The 17,445-nt window shown below is 41.7% G+C and overlaps 2 protein-coding genes across 2 annotated transcripts; both read right to left on the bottom strand.

Moving 5' to 3' along the window:
* Nucleotides 1-113: 113 nt before the first annotated feature.
* trim55a (tripartite motif containing 55a) lies at nucleotides 114-9,364 on the bottom strand (the record flags this gene model as incomplete). The annotated part of the gene is made up of 9 exons (XM_084188202.1): nucleotides 114-209; nucleotides 3,413-3,795; nucleotides 5,024-5,148; nucleotides 5,234-5,256; nucleotides 5,652-5,885; nucleotides 6,081-6,176; nucleotides 6,510-6,690; nucleotides 8,656-8,831; nucleotides 9,197-9,364. 9 exons carry the CDS (start codon nucleotides 9,362-9,364, stop codon nucleotides 114-116), a joined length of 1,482 nt encoding a protein of 493 aa, XP_084044328.1.
* A 1,187-nt stretch (nucleotides 9,365-10,551) lies between these two features.
* On the bottom strand, nucleotides 10,552-16,874 carry LOC311150672 (dnaJ homolog subfamily C member 5-like; the record flags this gene model as incomplete). Its single annotated transcript, XM_084188175.1, has 4 exons — nucleotides 10,552-10,673; nucleotides 11,435-11,606; nucleotides 11,817-12,030; nucleotides 16,768-16,874. The coding sequence occupies 4 exons, from the start codon at nucleotides 16,872-16,874 to the stop codon at nucleotides 10,588-10,590; spliced, it is 579 nt and encodes a 192-aa protein (XP_084044301.1). The 3' UTR covers nucleotides 10,552-10,587.
* Nucleotides 16,875-17,445: the final 571 nt, after the last annotated feature.

Here is a 17,445-nt window from a genome sequence, read left to right as displayed (position 1 = left end):
ATTCAACGGTAACAGAGTACTTATTTAAACCGTTCCTGCAGCAGGATGCTGACTCAATCAAAACAATGTAGTATTACAACAATTTCATTATAGTCTTGAGGTAAGATGATAATCTACTTCTGGTTGTTCAGCCAAGAAAAGGAGAAGACATGTTTAGGTCCATCTTTGTCATCTGTGTTTTGCTGACTTGATGCGGTATCAGAGGACATCTGTGAAAAACATAGAGCAAAACCATTAGATGTCCCTTATGTCACTGAACTATTGCGAAGCTACTCGAAGTATAAATAGTAAATTGTTCAGAATGGGGTTTGTAAATGCGATCAAAATAAAAACTCGCAATGCATACTGAACAAGTAAAGTCTTATTTAGACAGAATACTTATAAATATTTCTGAAATCTATAAAATTTCGATATGACCATGCAAATTAACTAAAACGATGATAACATTTGACATTCAGAGTGGAATATATATTGTATTTTCATATTCCAAATCACTAATTTAACACAATTTTCATGAAGGAAATCAAGTATTTAGTAGTCTTAAGAGCTACTTTGAGATACGAGATTCAAAATTACTCTAAAATATATAGATGCCCACATGATTTCCTGTATCAATCAACATGATGTCCTGAATTACCACATCCATACCCATACAATAACTTCAGAGTATACAATAGCAGACAGCAATTTGATCTGATAAAATAAAATTGCACTGAATTTAAGCTTCTCATGTTTTCAATTTAAAGGTAACCTTTTAAGTGTTATAGACTGACTGCTTAAGTATTAGTCAGTGCACAAATGAAGAAATAAACATATCCTACCCAAAAGTTCAATAATGGTAGACTTTATCAGACTCCAAAGCTGATGCAGTACAATAAACAAAGCCACAACTGTGACACAGAAAGCTACTTCCTGTGAAGAAACAAAACAACCCAGCTTTATTTCTTCAGGATTATTAGAGTTCTTGTATGCAACATGAAGTGATGATTTTAGGTTATGCGCGCGCACACACACACACACACACACACACACACACACACACACACACACACACACACACACACACACACACACACACACACACACACACACACACACACACACACACACACACACACACACACACACACACACACACACACACACACACACACACACACACACACACACACACACAAACACACTTTTACCACACAAAGACACTTTATGATAATCGCCTCTATGAATCAGTAAGCTCTCCAAGCCATTTTTCCCCTCTGGAATGAATACAAACTGTTCCAGGTGGCTTTTCACTTTTAATTTGAATCCACCTGATTATGTTGGTGTGAACTCTATGCTCATTCAAATTAGCACTTCACATGTAAATTAACTCAATGGTGATGACATGTAACAGAGTGGCTGATAATTATCCCAATGAAAACAGCAGTGTCCCCCTCCTTGCTTCACCCCTCACACGCAGGACCCCGGCAACCAGAGAGCAGGCAGGTGTCTCATCATTAAAGCCTCCTGCTGAGGTGAAAGCCACTTCTGTAACCCTGGCCAGGTTCCATGCAGGCTAACTCGGAGCTGGATATTGACTGGTTTTAACAACCATTTTTTCCTCATACAGAGAGCAGGAGATTAAAGTCAAGCAAAATTAAATGTAAATGTTACAATAAATATATATATACAGTACCAGTGAAAAGTTTGGACACACCTACTCATTCAAGGGTTTTTCTTTATTTTTACTATTTTCTACATTGCAGAATAATAGTGAAGACATCAAACTATTATATTTGAGATTCTTCAAACTAGCCACCCGTTGCCTTGATGACAGCTTTGCACACGCTTGGTATTCTCTAAACCAGCTTAATGAGGAATGCTTTTCCAACAGTCTTGAAGGAGTTCCCACAAATACTGAGCACTTGTTGGCTACTTTTCCTTTACTCTGCGGTCCAACTCATCCCAAACCATCTCAATTGGGTTGAGGTCGGGTGATTGTGGAGGCCAGGTTATCTGATGCAGCACTCCATCACTCTCCTTCTTGGTCAAATAGCCCTTACACAGCCTGGAGGTGTGTTGGGTCATTGTCCTGTTAAAAAAATGATTGTCCCACTAAGGGCAAACCAGATGGGATGGTGTATCGCTGCAGAATGCTGCGGTAGCCATGCTGGTTAAGTGTGCCTTGAATTCTAAATAAATCACAGACAGTGTCACCAGCAAACCACCCCCACACCATAACACCTCCTCCTCCATGCTTCACGGTGGGCACCACACATGCGGAGATCATCCGTTCACCTACTCTGCGTCTCACAAAGACACAGTGGTTGGAACCAAAAATCTCAAATTTGGACTCATCAGACCAAAGAACATATTTCCACCGGTCTAATGTCCATTGCTCGTGTTTCTTTGCCCAAGCAAGTTTCTTCTTATTATTGGTGTCCTTTAGTAGTGGTTTCTTTGCAGCAATTCGACCAAGAAGGCCTGATTCACGCAGTCTCCTCTGAACAGTTGATGTTGAGATGTGACTGTTACTTGAACTCTGTGAAGCATTTATTTGGGCTGCAATCTGAGGTGCAGTTAACTCTAATGAACTTATCCTCTGCAGCAGAGGTAAATCTGGGTCTTCCTTTCCTGTGGCGGTCCTCATGAGAGCCAGTTTCATTATAGCGCTTGATGGTTTTTGCGACTGCACTTGAAGAAACGTTCAAAGTTCTTGACATTTTCCGGATTGATTGACCTTCACGTCTTAAAGTAATGATGGACTGCTGGACAGAGTGTGGTCCTCTGTAGCTCAATTAGTAGAGCATGGCGCTTGTAACGCCAGGGTAGTGGGTTCGATCCCCGGGACCACCCATACGTAAAAATGTATGCACACATGACTGTAAGTCGCTTTGGATAAAAGCGTCTGCTAAATGGCATATTATTATTATATTATTACTGTCGTTTCTCTTTGCTTATTTGAGCTGTTCTTGCCATAATATGGACTTGGTCTTGGACTGGTGCTGTATATATATATATATATATATTGTAAAAAATGTTGTCATTTAGCAGACAGTCTTATCCAGAGCGACTTACAGGAGCAATTAGGGTTAAGTGCCTTGCTCAAGGACACATCAACAGATTTTTTTACCTACTTGGCTCTGGGATTCAAACCAGCGACCTTTCGGTTACTTACCCAATTCTCTTAACCACTAGGCTACCTGCCGCCCATAATCCATACGGTTAGTGAACTCAAATATGACCTCGACTGTCACTGCACTTGGGGTTTACTTGAGAAATACACACTCTCTTTAAAGGCCCTTACAAGACGGCTGCTGGAATGGTGTTAGCCAGGGCTCATGTATTATTGTTATTATATAATTTATTATGCAGAGACATTTACAGTAAGTCTCCTGGCTAGGCTGTAGTGTGTCACAGATGTTTCTCTCACCTGTGTCGGTGGCTCTGCTGATGGGAAGTTGACCGGGGTTGTGTTTGGGAACTGAACCGGGGTTGTGGTTGGGAAGTGGACTGGGCTTGTGGCGCAGGCCTGTGCGCTGGCAGTTGGGGTTGGGTTTAAGGATGGGAATTGTACTGGGGTTGTTGCATGGGTGGGAGCCTGTGGGGTGGCCAGGGTAGCGGTGGCGCCTAGGGTTTCAGTAGGTCTCTGAGGCAGGGGTGGGTGTGATGTCTGCTGGGGCTTTGGAGGATTGGCCCCAACCGTTCCCGCCACTGTGGCAGCAGGAGAGACCTCTGTACGGGTCACCCCTGTCACCCCACTAACTTCTACTTCCTCTTCTCCATCTTCAAACTCATCATCATCATCTTCATCATCTGAACAACAATTAGAGTTCAAAATAAGAGTTGTTTTTATTGTATAATTGGAAAGTGCTTCTGAGTTTTTCTTTTATCTTGTTCTTGTTATTTACAGTGCCTTCGGAAAGTACTCAGACCCCTTGACTTTTTCCACATTTTGTTACGTTACAGCCTTACTCTAAAATTGATTGAATAAATAAAAATCCTAAGCAATCTACACACAATATCCCATAATGACAAAGCGAAAACAGGATTTTAGATTTTTTTGGCTAATGTATAAAACTACGATTTTTTAATTTCTAGGATTCATATAATGTTCAGTAATTACCTCGCATCCAATTTGGACCAAACTTTTTTCTAACAATGAGCAAGACATGAGGAATCCAAAGAAATGGTCAAAAGCCATCCACTGACCCCCACGCCAATCCCACCCCAACAACGAGTATATAGTATCTGTTCTCTATGTTTGAGAAGTAGTATGGAGCTGCGGCTTAGAGTATATGTTACTTCATCCTAGCTAATGTATTCTCAGTGAATTTGGTGATGTCCCAGATCCTTGATGAAAATCTGCTCCAGAGTGCTCAGGTCCTCAGACTTGGGCGAAGGTTCACCTTCAAACAGGACAACGACCCTAAGCACACAGCCAAGACAACGCAGGAGTGGCTTTGGGACAAGTCTCTGAATGTTCTTGAGTGGCCCAGGCAGAGCCCAGACTTGAACCCGATCTAACATCTCTGGAGAGACCTGAAAATAGCTGTACAGCAACGCTCCACATCCAACCTGACAGAGCTTGAGAGGATCTACAGAGAAGAATGGGAGAAACTCCCCAAATACAGATGTGCCACACTTGTAGGGTAATCGCTGCCAAAGGTGCTTCAACAAAGTACTGAGTAAAGGGTCTGAATACTTAAGTAAATGTGATATATATATATATATATTTTAATAAATTAGCAAAAAATTCTAAAAACCTGTTTTTGCTTTGTCATTATAGGGTATTGTGTGTAGATTGGTGAGGAATTTCTTTTTTGGAATCAATTTTAGAATAAGGCTGTAACGTAACAAAATGTGGAAAAAGTCTAGGGGTCTGAATACTTTCCGAAGGCACTGTATATCATTAGTTTAAACAGTCTCTATGGCAGTGGAAGAAGTGATTTTGGACACATCGTGAAAGAACATTGAAATGCCAAGGGAAGTGAAGAGGGTATACTGGCACTGGTATACTCATAATACTCATTATACTCCCTACCTTTCACAAAGTCTATGGTGAGCAGTGACCTCCTCTCCCGCTCAAAGTTGGCTGTGTAGTGATCCATGTTGTCATAGCCCCGCTCCACTTTGTCCAGGTGGGAGATGATAGTGCCTGCAAGGAGCCTGGTGGACAGGGAGAGATCAGAGGTACACTGTTCTACAGATCAGCACTACAGACTAAAACTGGCGAACGGGTATGTGTACTCACTTTTGTAGAAGAGGCTTTGCAGTCTGTGGGAGCAAAGATGAGAAAGGAATTATTTCTCAGAAAGCTCTGATGTGAAACATTAGAAGACGTTGCACAACATGTCTTCTGGGAAGACATCTCAGAAGACATATCAGAAGACAACATGTTTGTAATAGCATGTTAACACTTTTTATTTAGACATGGTACATTTACATTTACATTTTAGTCATTTAGCAGACGCTCTTATCCAGAGCGACTTACAGTTAGTTAGTGAGTGCATACATTTTTCATACATAACTTAATAACTTAATAACTTAATATAATATTGATATATCACTGATGCAGAATTTCAGATGCCTATATTATGCTGTGGTTATTTGTTATTTTTTAGATAAAATACATTCTTGTCCCTCCTGGACAAAAAAAAGTGTATCATCACCTGCAGGAAAGTAGCCATCTCTGACTCCTCCATTGTCTGTATCCCTGTCTCCACGATCTTTGCCATGTTCTCCAGGTGCTCTCTATACTTCCCCATGAGGCCGTTTATATAGTCCAGTTTCTCCTGTTGCTCTGCGTTGATTTTCAGGGTCATGTCCCCTTTCTTCTCCTCCAGGATGGCATAAAGGTGATCAAAACTTTCACACACCTTGGATTTCTGCCTCCTGCCATTCTCCTGTAAGACAACCATGATTGTACTGTACGGTCGAGCTGACAGATAACTGGGTCATAGATATTGTCAGAAGTCAAAATTAGGGTGCATAAAAATTAATAATAATTTTTTTACCATGAATATTATTGCAGTTTTATACAATGTGGAAATGCTGTTATAGATGGAACATAGGAAAGGAGAAAAGGTTGAATGCTTCACCTCAACGGTCTTACAGGTCTCATCCAGTTGACTCATAATGCCTTGAATCCTGTCATTGTTCCCCACTAGCATGGCTATACAGTCAGTCAACTCAGTCTGGAACACACACACAGAGGAGTTTTTTTTACAAAGAAGGACATTTTATGTACCAACTCTGATAGTCGGTTCATTTATTTCTATCTAGAACCTAAAAGGGTTAATCAGCTGTCCTTATTGCAGAAGAACCCTTTTTGGTTCCAGGTAGAACTATTTTGGCTTCCATGTAGAACCCTCTGTGTAAAGGGTTCTACATGGAACCAAAAAAGGTTCTTCAAAGGGTTCTCCCTTTTAGGTTCTAGATAGAAAAAAAGGTGCAAAGAGTGTATACCTGTAAAGCATCATAATGAAAAAGGAGATAGACAGATATAAATGTAAAATAAATGAGTTAACCTTTTGCTTATTGAACACTGTGTTGAGTGGTGCCACATCACAGTCTTTGTGGGCTCCGAACACCTTACAAAGAGAGCAGGTGGGCACGCCACACGTCACACAGTAGATGTTGATCTTCTCATCCTCATGCTCCTCACACATGGGCTGGTCACACTTGGCAGGCTCAGGCTCAGGCTTGCTGCTGCAGATTGAACCAGAGGGCTACAGTACAGGTTACAGTCATACTTTGGGGATCCCGTTTAATACACTCTTAGAAAAATGGTACTATCTAGAACCTAAAAGGGTTCTTCGGCTGTCCACATAGGAGAACCCTTTGAAGAACCCCTTTTGGTTCCAGGTAGAACACTTTTGGATCCAGGTAGAACACTTTTAAACAAGCTCAGTAACGTCTGTCACACTGGAAAGTCACAAAAACGATCTTTGAGACTAAAATAGTAAGTGTCTCTCTTTAAGCCATAATAATGTCACTTAAAAGTCAATAAAATAATGTAGTACAGACAGACTTTCTCCTAATGGATAGTTGGCAAGTCAGAATAGCCATTACTTTGTAATTTATGTTTATTTGGCAACCAAGAGTATGTTAACATTTGGAATAACTGTTTTTAATAGGCCACTTGTGTATGTAAACCATGGTTGATTGATTATCACACTGTTGTGGCCAAAATGCTGGTATTCGGTACCCAGAGCTGTGCTTTTCACACCAATTCAAACAACGTGTCCATGTGAAAATGGTATTTGTCTTGTCGCTGCAATCTACTCAATAACATTACATTGATTATGCTAAAATAGCAGGATCAGATTATGTCTTTCCAGAGACTACCATGAATGTAGTTACAGTAAGTGAATTACATGAAGCTACTGTAGATACGTATTCAGTAGGGAATCTACAGTGTATAGTTAGTGACAGAAGTATTTTGAAAACATATTATGTTTTTGTCAACTACTTGTGTGTCTATCCCTCCTAAAAGCAGAATATATACTATATTGATGTCTAGAGAATGTAGTAAGGCTCAAAGTGCAATAAAAATAGGCCTCTCTTAACTGACTGCTGCCTCATTGGCCTACCTTATAAAAATAGATCAAACTAACAGGCTACTTGTCCAGCCACCCATGAGTCAAACCCTGATTTCACAATGTTGCTCTACAAAAACAAATATACACTGAGTGTACAAAACATTAAGAACACCTTCCTAATATTGAGTTGCACCCCCTTTTGCCCTCAGAACAGCTTCAATTCGTAGGGACATGGACTCTACAAGGTGTTGAAAGCGTTCCACAGGGATGCTGGCGCATGTTGACTCCAATGCTTCCCACAGTTGTGTCAAGTTGGCTGGATGTCCTTTGGGTGGTGGACCATTCTTGGTACACCAGCAACGTTGCAGTTCTTGACACAAACTGTTGCGCCTGGCACCTACTACCATACCCTATTCAAAGGCACTTCAAACTTTTGTGTTGCCCATTCACTCTCTGAATGGCACACATACACAATCCATGTCTCAATTGTCTCAAGGCTTAAAATTCCTTCTTTAACCTGGCTCCTCCCCTTCATCTACACTGATTGAAGTGGATTTAACAAGTGACATCAATAAGGGATCATAGCTTTCACCTGGATTCACCTGGTCAGTCTATGTCATAGCAGGTGTTCTTAATGTTTTGTACATTCTGTATATTCTCCTTTAATTTTCAATTTCCCATCAGTAGTTTTCAGATTCATTCTATATGTTGTTCTGGATAGTATGTAGTCTTCTTGATGTCCAGATTTGTTGGTGTGGGGGTTTGCTGTATGTCTAATGGGCCAGACATACATGGGACTGCTACTGAGTGCCTCCGACTAGATTGTCTGCCGCAATCTTTTTAAATAGGCCTGTAGTGTCTCACCTTGGGGACTCCAATTTGTATATATCAATGATATTCTGCCTGTCTTAGGCCCATTGTCTTAGACCCATTGTCTTATACCTATTGTCTTAGACCCATTGTCTTAGGCCTATTGTCTTAGACCCATTGTCTTATACCTATTGTCTTAGACCCATTGTCTTAGGCCTATTGTCTTAGACCCATTGTCTTATACCTATTGTCTTAGACCCATTGTCTTAGGCCTATTGTCTTAGACCCATCGTCTTATCTTATTAGGCCTTTATTTCCTCACCTTGAGGACTCCTGTTCCTGTTTGTACATATCAATTATATTCTCCACCAGCAGGTTCCTCTGGAGGCCATAGACACCATGCCTGTCCAGGACCACCTCATGTCTGCAGGACGGGCAGCGGAAACGCCCCCCTGAAGTCACCGTGGTTCCTCTGGTTGATAGATAAGGGTTTGAGGCCTACACAGATCAGGACAGCAGTGTATCAGTAATGGCGTTAGATAAACCCGGTCATGGAATTTTTAAAATATAGGCCTACTGTTAGTAGTATTTGCATTGGTTACTGAACATGTGTGTTAGATGGCATGTGTCAAGAGGTATACATGATGACAAAACACTTTTTATTTATTTTCAACATTACCAAACAAGTGGTAATTGAACAGTGACAATTGAAGGATGAGCAATACCTTCACTACAATTTCAGAATGCTGTACATGTATATGAATGGTTTTTGACAGAGATAAACCTTTAACTTTAAGTAGCCCATCAAGAGACAGCAGTAAAGGTTAAAAGGTAAAAGTTCAGCTGTAAAATAACCAACCTACCTGGAAAATATCTTGGGCACATTTTCGACAAAGATTGTGTTGACAAGGGAGAATGACCACCGGTTTGGTAAACATCTCCAAACAGATAGGGCAAATGAGCTGTTTCTCCAAGCTGTCCATGGTGCTGTCTTGCTTTGTGGAATGTGAATACCCCAGAGAGATACTCATTGCACAGTGGAAAAACAAAAACACTACTGGTCTTTAGGGATACCAACAAATGGTCCCCCAACGGTCCCCCAATCCCTGAAGAACTGACTTGGCAAATATCAAAGACGTCTACTTCTTTAGAACAATGCAGAGTCACTGGGCCTGCTCAGGCGCTCGTTGCTGTCCTCAAAGTTTCTTCTAACGGATCACATTGCTCCCTAGCTGGCAATCCACTGAGTGTCACAGGCTGTTTTTAGAAACCCCCACGTCAAGGGTTGCCATGCTTACTTGCCCATATATGAAAATGTCACGAGAAGGGTTAGGGTGTTCAGCTGTTACCACCTCTGAAACAGGAAGGGGTAGGCCCATACCGCTACTAAACAGAGTAGGCTGAAGTTGCCGCTAGATGCTGATCTTGGGTCAGTTTTGCATTTCCCCCACTAATGGTTAAGGTTAGGATTGGGGGAGGGGGAAATGATCCTAGAGCTGTACCTAGACTTCACCCCGGATGGAGCCTTTCAAACAAACACAGGCAAGTTCCTGCTTTGACTGTTGAATAGTGGGCTATAACTTATGTTTAGAGTTGTCAATCAGTAAAAATTGCACTATAATGCAAGAATGCTTTTGTAGAAAATATGCAAGTTAGCCTACATCTGCGAAATGATTGAGATCAATGTTAAAAGACTCCAGTCCACCTCCCAATGACAAACATGATCTATTGCGAAACAGTGGTCACCTAATTTTTTTAACGAATTAATGAATGATACTGTAAGCAATACCCCAGTCCCACATTGACTCAAAACCTGTCCTCAGGCTATAGACTTTAAAAATATATATACCACACTCTTACCAATAAATCAGATACCCTTTCATGTTGACTGTATAGATAGATAAAATCATACATTTAATTTCGACAAAATGCTTTAGTTGTATTTTATACATACACGTAATCTTTACACACTGAGCTATTTGCAGTGTAGGTGACAAGCAAAACCAATGCACTCCAGAGTGTTTAGTTAAGTGAATGGAGATGATGGATTGGTTTTGCAGGGGAACAATGACATCAGCTACATCCAATGAAAACCAAAAAACTGAAATCAAGAAAAGTGAGAGAAGAAAAAAAAAAGCACTGATTTCCAGAGAATGTAATGGGGTTTGAGTGTGGGAACAGACGTTGACATAGAAATGGGCTGTGTAGTGTTTAAGTAGTCAAGTGCCTCTCTACTGTTTGTAGACATCCAAGTTCAGGTGTAGCTTCGGTACCCATCCCCGATCAACTGTGTCTTCTCACTGGCATTAGTTGGCTGGTGCACAACTGGAGTGTCCACATCTAGGATTACACAACAATGTGAATAATGACACAAAAAATCCCTACAATATCAAATGATCAGCATAGATATATTTGTCCTTCTTATTGTGGTATTTTCTCTCATTCTGTTCAGGGATACATTGATGTTAAACTTTAAGCTATTTAACGGTATGTTTCGTTTGTTTGTTGTTTGCAGAAGATATAAAGGTATGTTTAGAAATGATTTGTTCATCTATTATTTTCCCATGATGTTATAGGAAATGATTCTGACTGGCACAAGAATGATGTATCACATCAACACAAATCCAGCACACCTACACATTGTACATAATTGCTCCTTAACTTCCCATAATTGATGAGTTGGCAGAAATAATTAGCTATTTATCTGGCTACGCTGCTTCCCATACATTTTAAACATGTAATAAAACTAACATTCACAGTGATAATTAGTCTGGTCATACATTGTTGTGTATGTGGGCAGTAGTCATGAACTTTCACCTCCCTCCATGTTTGTGTAAAGTAAGCTCACCTTACCATGTGGGCATTGGTCATCAGTTCCTTCTTGTGAAGTGTGTTAGTGGTGTGACGGGACCATCTGTCTACTGGTGCTTGCAAGCCGCACACTTTAACTATATCAGTTGTTGTTCCCTTTGCCTCTTGCCCTCCTCAAGTGTGAAATGCTTGTGTGTGAGCCTGTGTGAGTTTATGTGTGTGTGTGTGTGTGCGTGTGCGTGTGTGTGTCTCTGTATATGTGTCTGCCCTCACTGAGTGTGTCCCCTCACCAGTCTCCATGTTGTGCTGGATCTCCTCCTCCAGGTCTTCAGGGGAGACATAGCTATCTGTTCCCTCTCCAGGGTGCATGGGCTTCAGCTTCCCACAGCAGCAGTTACAGCAGCAGCACAGGCAGCAGCAGCAGTAGCACCCCGTTATCACGCCACACAGGGCAAAGAGACCCTGACAGGAGAGAGATATATAGGTTAACACAACACAAACAAACCAACATGCAATCATGAACTAATGCACACACACACACACACACACACACACACACACACACACACACATACACACAGACACACACGCACACATGCAGTGACTCACAGCACTCTTTCCCCTCTATGCACAATCAAATCATCCAGGGACTGTATGATTGTGAAGGCTCACCTTAGCCCACCAGGTAGAGAGCATGAAGTAGGTGTTGACATTCTCCTCTCCAAACTGCTGGGCAACGTAAAGGCCAAGGGAGCCGTAGCTGTCATAGATGTTTCTCTTTGTGATGTCTGACAGAATGGAATTAGCGCTGTTGAGCTCCTTGAATTTATCTGCCGTCTCTGGGTTGTCAGGGTTCTTGTCCGGGTGGTATCTCAGAGCTAATTTTCTGAAAGGCATTCAAAAGTAAATTAATGAACACTCAATAATATTGATTTAATTGGATAAAAATCAGGGTAGAAAATGGACAGCAGAATTGGTGAACCTCTCATTTGTGGTTTCAGAAACTGGAGGAGAGATGGTGTGTAAAGCTAGAGGTTGTATTGTCTGTTTAGTGTTTACCCTACAGCTCTATGCTCGCTCTCTAGCTTGTATTTCATTGACATATCTAGACACACACTTGTTTGTATAGGTTAGTTAATGAACGATTTGATTAGCCCTGCTGGAGCTAAGCCCACCACCCCATCTAGTGTCTGGCAGAAGACAACACAGGGGAGATGTGGCGTCTGATGAGGTGAGTGAACATGAAAATGTATTTTTTACTATTATAAACTACTTCAGAGTTAGTGATGTTCATAAAAATGGCTAACGCAGGATCAAAATTCGGAATGAATACAGTTCAGAGAATATAAAACATGAATATGATTAAGGGTTATTCGTGTCTGCATTTAATAATAGCATGTCAGCTACCATTTCCGACAAAATAGGTCATAGGGGCATAACACATACACTCCCCTACATACAGTGGGGAGAACAAGTATTTGATACACTGCCGATTTTGCAGGTTTTCTTACTTACAAAGCATGTAGAGGTCTGTAATTTTTATCATAGGTACACTTCAACTGTGAGAGACTGAATCTAAAACAAAAATCCAGAAAATCACATTGTATGATTTTTAAGTAATTAATTTGCATTTTATTGTATGACATAAGTATTTGATCACCTACCAACCAGTAAGAATTCCGGCTCTCACAGACCTGTTCGTTTTTCTTTAAGAAGCCCTCCTGTTCTCCACTCATTACCTGTATTAACTGCACCTGTTTGAACTCGTTACCTGTATAAAAGACACCTGTCCACACACTCAATCAAACAGACTCCAACCTCTCCACAATGGCCAATACCATAAAGCTGTGTAAGGACTTCAGGGATAAAATTGTAGACCTGCACAAAGCTGGGATGGGCTACAGGACAATAGGCAAGCAGCTTGGTGAGAAGGCAACAACTGTTGGGGCAATTATTAGAAAATGGAAGAAGTTCAAGATGACGGTCAATCACCCTCGGTCTGGGGCTCCATGCAAGATCTCACCTCGTGGGGCATCAATGATCATGAGGAAGGTGAGGGATCAGCCCAGAACTACACGGCAGGACCTGGTCAATGACCTGAAGAGAGCTGGGACCACAGTCTCAAAGAAAACCATTAGTAACACACTACGCCGTCATGGATTAAAATCCTGCAGCAAACGCAAGGCCCCCCTGTTCAAGCCAGCGCATGTCCAGGCCCGTCTGAAGTTTGCCAATGACCATCTGGATGATCCAGAGGAGGAATGGGAGAAGGTCATGTGGTCTGATGAGACAAAAATATAGCTTTTTGGTCTAAACTCCACTCGCCGTGTTTGGAGGAAGAAGAAGGATGAGTACAACCCCAAGAACACCATCCCAACCGTGAAGCATGGAGGTGGAAACATCATTCTTTGGGGATGCTTTTCTGCAAAGGGGACAGGACGACTGCACCGTATTGAGGGGAGGATGGATGGGGCCATGTATCGCGAGATCTTGGCCAACAACCTCCTTCCTTCAGTAAGAGCATTGAAGATGGGTCGTGGCTGGGTCTTCCAGCATGACAACGACCCGAAACACACAGCCAGGGCAACTAAGGAGTGGCTCCGTAAGAAGCATCTCAAGGTCCTGGAGTGGCCTAGCCAGTCTCCAGACCTGAACCCAATAGATAATCTTTGGAGGGAGCTGAAAGTCTGTATTGCCCAGCGACAGCCCCGAAACCTGAAGAATCTGGAGAAGGTCTGTATGGAGGAGTGGGCCAAAATCCCTGCTGCAGTGTGTGCAAACCTGGTCAAGACCTACAGGAAACGTATGATCTCTGTAATTGCAAACAATGGTTTCTGTACCAAATATTAAGTTCTGCTTTTCTGATGTATCAAATACTTATGTCATGCAATAAAATGCAGATTAATTACTTAAAAATCATACACTGTGATTTTCTGGATTTTTGTTTTAGATTCCGTCTCTCACAGTTGAAGTGTACCTATGATAAAAATTACAGACCTCTACATGCTTTGTAAGTAGGAAAACCTGCAAAATCGGCAGTGTATCAAATACTTGTTCTCCCCACTGTATTTACAGTTGAAGTCGGAAGTTTACATACACCTTAGCCAAATACATTTCAACTCAGTTTTTCACAATTCCTGACATTTAATCCTAGTAAAAATTCCCTGTCTTAGGTCAGTTAGGATCACCACTTTATTTTAAGAATGTGAAATGTCAGAATAATAGTAGAGAGAATGATTTATTTCAGCTTTTATTTCTTTCATTACATTCCCAGTGGGTCAGAAGTTTTCATACACTCAATTAGTATTTGGTAGCATTGCCTTTTAAATTGTTTAACTTGAATCAAACGTTTCGGGTAGCCTTCCACAAGTTTCCCACAATAAGTTGGGTGAATTTTGGCCCATTCCTCCTGACAGAGCTGGTGTAACTGAGTCAGGTTTGTAGGCCTCCTTGCTCGCACACGCTTTTTCAGTTCTGCCCACACATTTTCTATAGGATTGAGGTCAAGGCTTTGTGATGGCCACTCCAATACCTTGACTTTGTTGTCCTTAAGCCATTTTGCCACGACTTTGGAAGTATGCTTGGGGTCATTGTCCATTTGGAAGACCCATTTGCGACCAAGCTTTAACTTCCTGACTGATGTCTTGAGATGTTGCTTCAATATATCCACATAATTTTCCTTCCTCATGATGCCATCTATTTTGTGAAGTACACCAGTCCCTCCTGCAGCAAAGCACCCCCACAGCATGATGCTGCCACCCCCGTGCTTCACGGTTGGGATGGTGTTCTTCGGCTTGCAAGCCTTTCCCTTTTTCCTCCAAACATAACGATGGTCATTATGGCCTCCAACCTAAGTGTATGTAAACTTCCGACAACTGCTGTGGGGATGTTTTTCATCGGCAGGGACTGGGAAACTGGTCAGAATTGAAGGAATGATGGATGGCGCTAAATACAGGGAAATTCTTGAAGGAAACCTGTTTCAGTCTTCCAGAGATTTGAGACTGGGACGGAGGTTCACCTTCCAGCAGGACAATGACCCTAAGCGTACTGCTAAATTAACACTTGAGTGGTTTAAGGGGAAACATTTAAATGTCTTGGAATGGCCTAGTCAAAGCCCAGACCTCAATCCAATTGAGAATCTGTGGTATGACTTAAAGATTGCTGTACACTAGCGGAACCCATCCAACTTGAAGGAGCTGGAGCAGTTTTGCCTTGAAGAATGGGCAAAATTCCCAGTGGCTAGATGTGCCAAGCTTATAGAGACATACCCCAAGAGATTCTTGATACACACAGGAAACTGTTGAGCATGAAAAACCCAGCAGCGTTGCAGTTATTGACACAAACCGGTGCGCCTGGCACCTACTAACATACCCCATTCAAAGGCACTTACATATTTTTGTCTACGCCCATTCACCCTCTGAATGGCACACATACACAATCCATGTCTCAATTGACTCAAGGCTTAAAAATCCTTCTTTAAGTGTTGGTGATCGCGTGCCCACTGGAGACGCTTCTTCTTGTTTTCATCTGATAGGAGTGGAACCAGGTGTGGTCATTTACTGCAATAGCCCATCTTTGACAAGGACCGACAAGTTGTGCGTTTCGAGATGACGTTCGGCACACCACTGTTGTACTGCGCTGTTATTTGTCTGTTTGTGGCCTGCCTGTTAGCTTGCACAATTTTTGCCATTCTTCTTCGACCTCTCATCTACAAGCGGTTTTCGACCACAGGACTGCCGCTGACTGGATGTTTTTTGTTTGTCGCACCATTCTCGGTAAACCCTATACACTGTCATGAGTAAAAAGCCCAGGAGGCCGGCCGTTTCTGAGATACTGGAACAGACGATCATACCATTATCATATAGATGTGATAAATGTGATAGTGATAGATATAGATGTGGACTCTACAAGGTGTTTAAAGCGTTCCACAGTGATGCTGGCCCATGTTGACTCCAATGCTTCCCACAGTTGGGTCAAGTTGGCCGACACTTAAATATTTTATCTTGCCCATTACATTTTAGTCATTTAGCAGACACTCTTATCAAGAGCGACTTACAGTTAGTGAGTGCATATATTTTTCATACTGGTCCCCCGTGGGATTCGAATCCACAACCCTGGCGTTGCAAGCACCATGCTCTACCAACTGAGCTACAGGAGGCCCTCTGAATGGCACACATACACAATCCATGTCTCAATTGTCTCAAGACTTTAAAATCCTTCTTTAACCTGTCTCCTCCACTTCAACTACACTGATTGAAGTGGATTTAACATGTAACATAAATAATAGATCATAGATTTTACCTGGATTCACCTGGTTGGTCTATGTCATGGAAAGTGCAGGTGTTCTTAATATTTTGTTCACTCAGTGTAGCCAGATAGATAGATAGATAGATAGATAGATAGATAGATAGATAGATAGATAGATAGATAGATAGATAGATAGATAGATAGATAGATAGATAGATAGATAGATAGATAGATAGATAGATAGATAGATAGATAGATAGATAGATAGATAGATAGATAGATAGATAGATAGATAGATAGATAGATAGATAGATAGATAGATAGATAGATAGATAGATCGATGTGAACTGCTGGTGCCTTTGTTGTCAATTCCCACCTGTAGGACTTCTTGATGTCATCATGGTTACAGCCTTTCTCTAGCCCCAGAACTTGATACAGAGACTCTCCCGAGGTGGACAGAGAGCGCTGCCTTGGTTCAGACATCCTACAACCATTACCTGCTGGAGAAAGAGGGGGGACAATGGTAAATTAGATTCAAACCAATACAACCATTCAAAAAATACACTCAGTCAAACCATGTAACTCTTATTTGACAGCAAATAAATGCACAATCAAGAAATTATAATCCAAAGGTACAAAATAGATACCTGGCTTCCTTGTTCTAATTTTACGCTGCAGTAGCCATCGTATTTCTTTACAGTATTTAAGTACTCTCTACCTGGTGTATGGTAATGATGGAGTTGCAGTGGACTGCTAGCTACTGTTTGTCAGACTAAACCTGAGACGCGGTTAAATGAAACATTCATAAACTAGAGGGCTTGAGTTTCACAGGCCACCAATGGGCCTGCTATACACTCCTGTGTAGGCTTGATCAGGTTTCAGCCAAGACGGTCTGCTGCTTGAATTGTGTGTGACTGAATGTAGGCACGACAACTCCTGGGTAGGGGTCTGAGAGAACAGAGGGGAAGATGCTGGAGATGAACCACACTCAGACTACTGAGAGGGCTCTTCTTTATAATCACTATGACTAGGGACTGGGGGTCGAGAATCAATA

Source organism: Coregonus lavaretus (genome assembly GCF_964263955.1).
Source record: "Coregonus lavaretus genome assembly, chromosome: 23".
Lineage (NCBI taxonomy): Eukaryota > Metazoa > Chordata > Actinopteri > Salmoniformes > Salmonidae > Coregonus > Coregonus lavaretus.
Note: the sequence above shows the minus strand (reverse complement) of the source record. Positions and strands in the feature narration are given on the sequence as shown.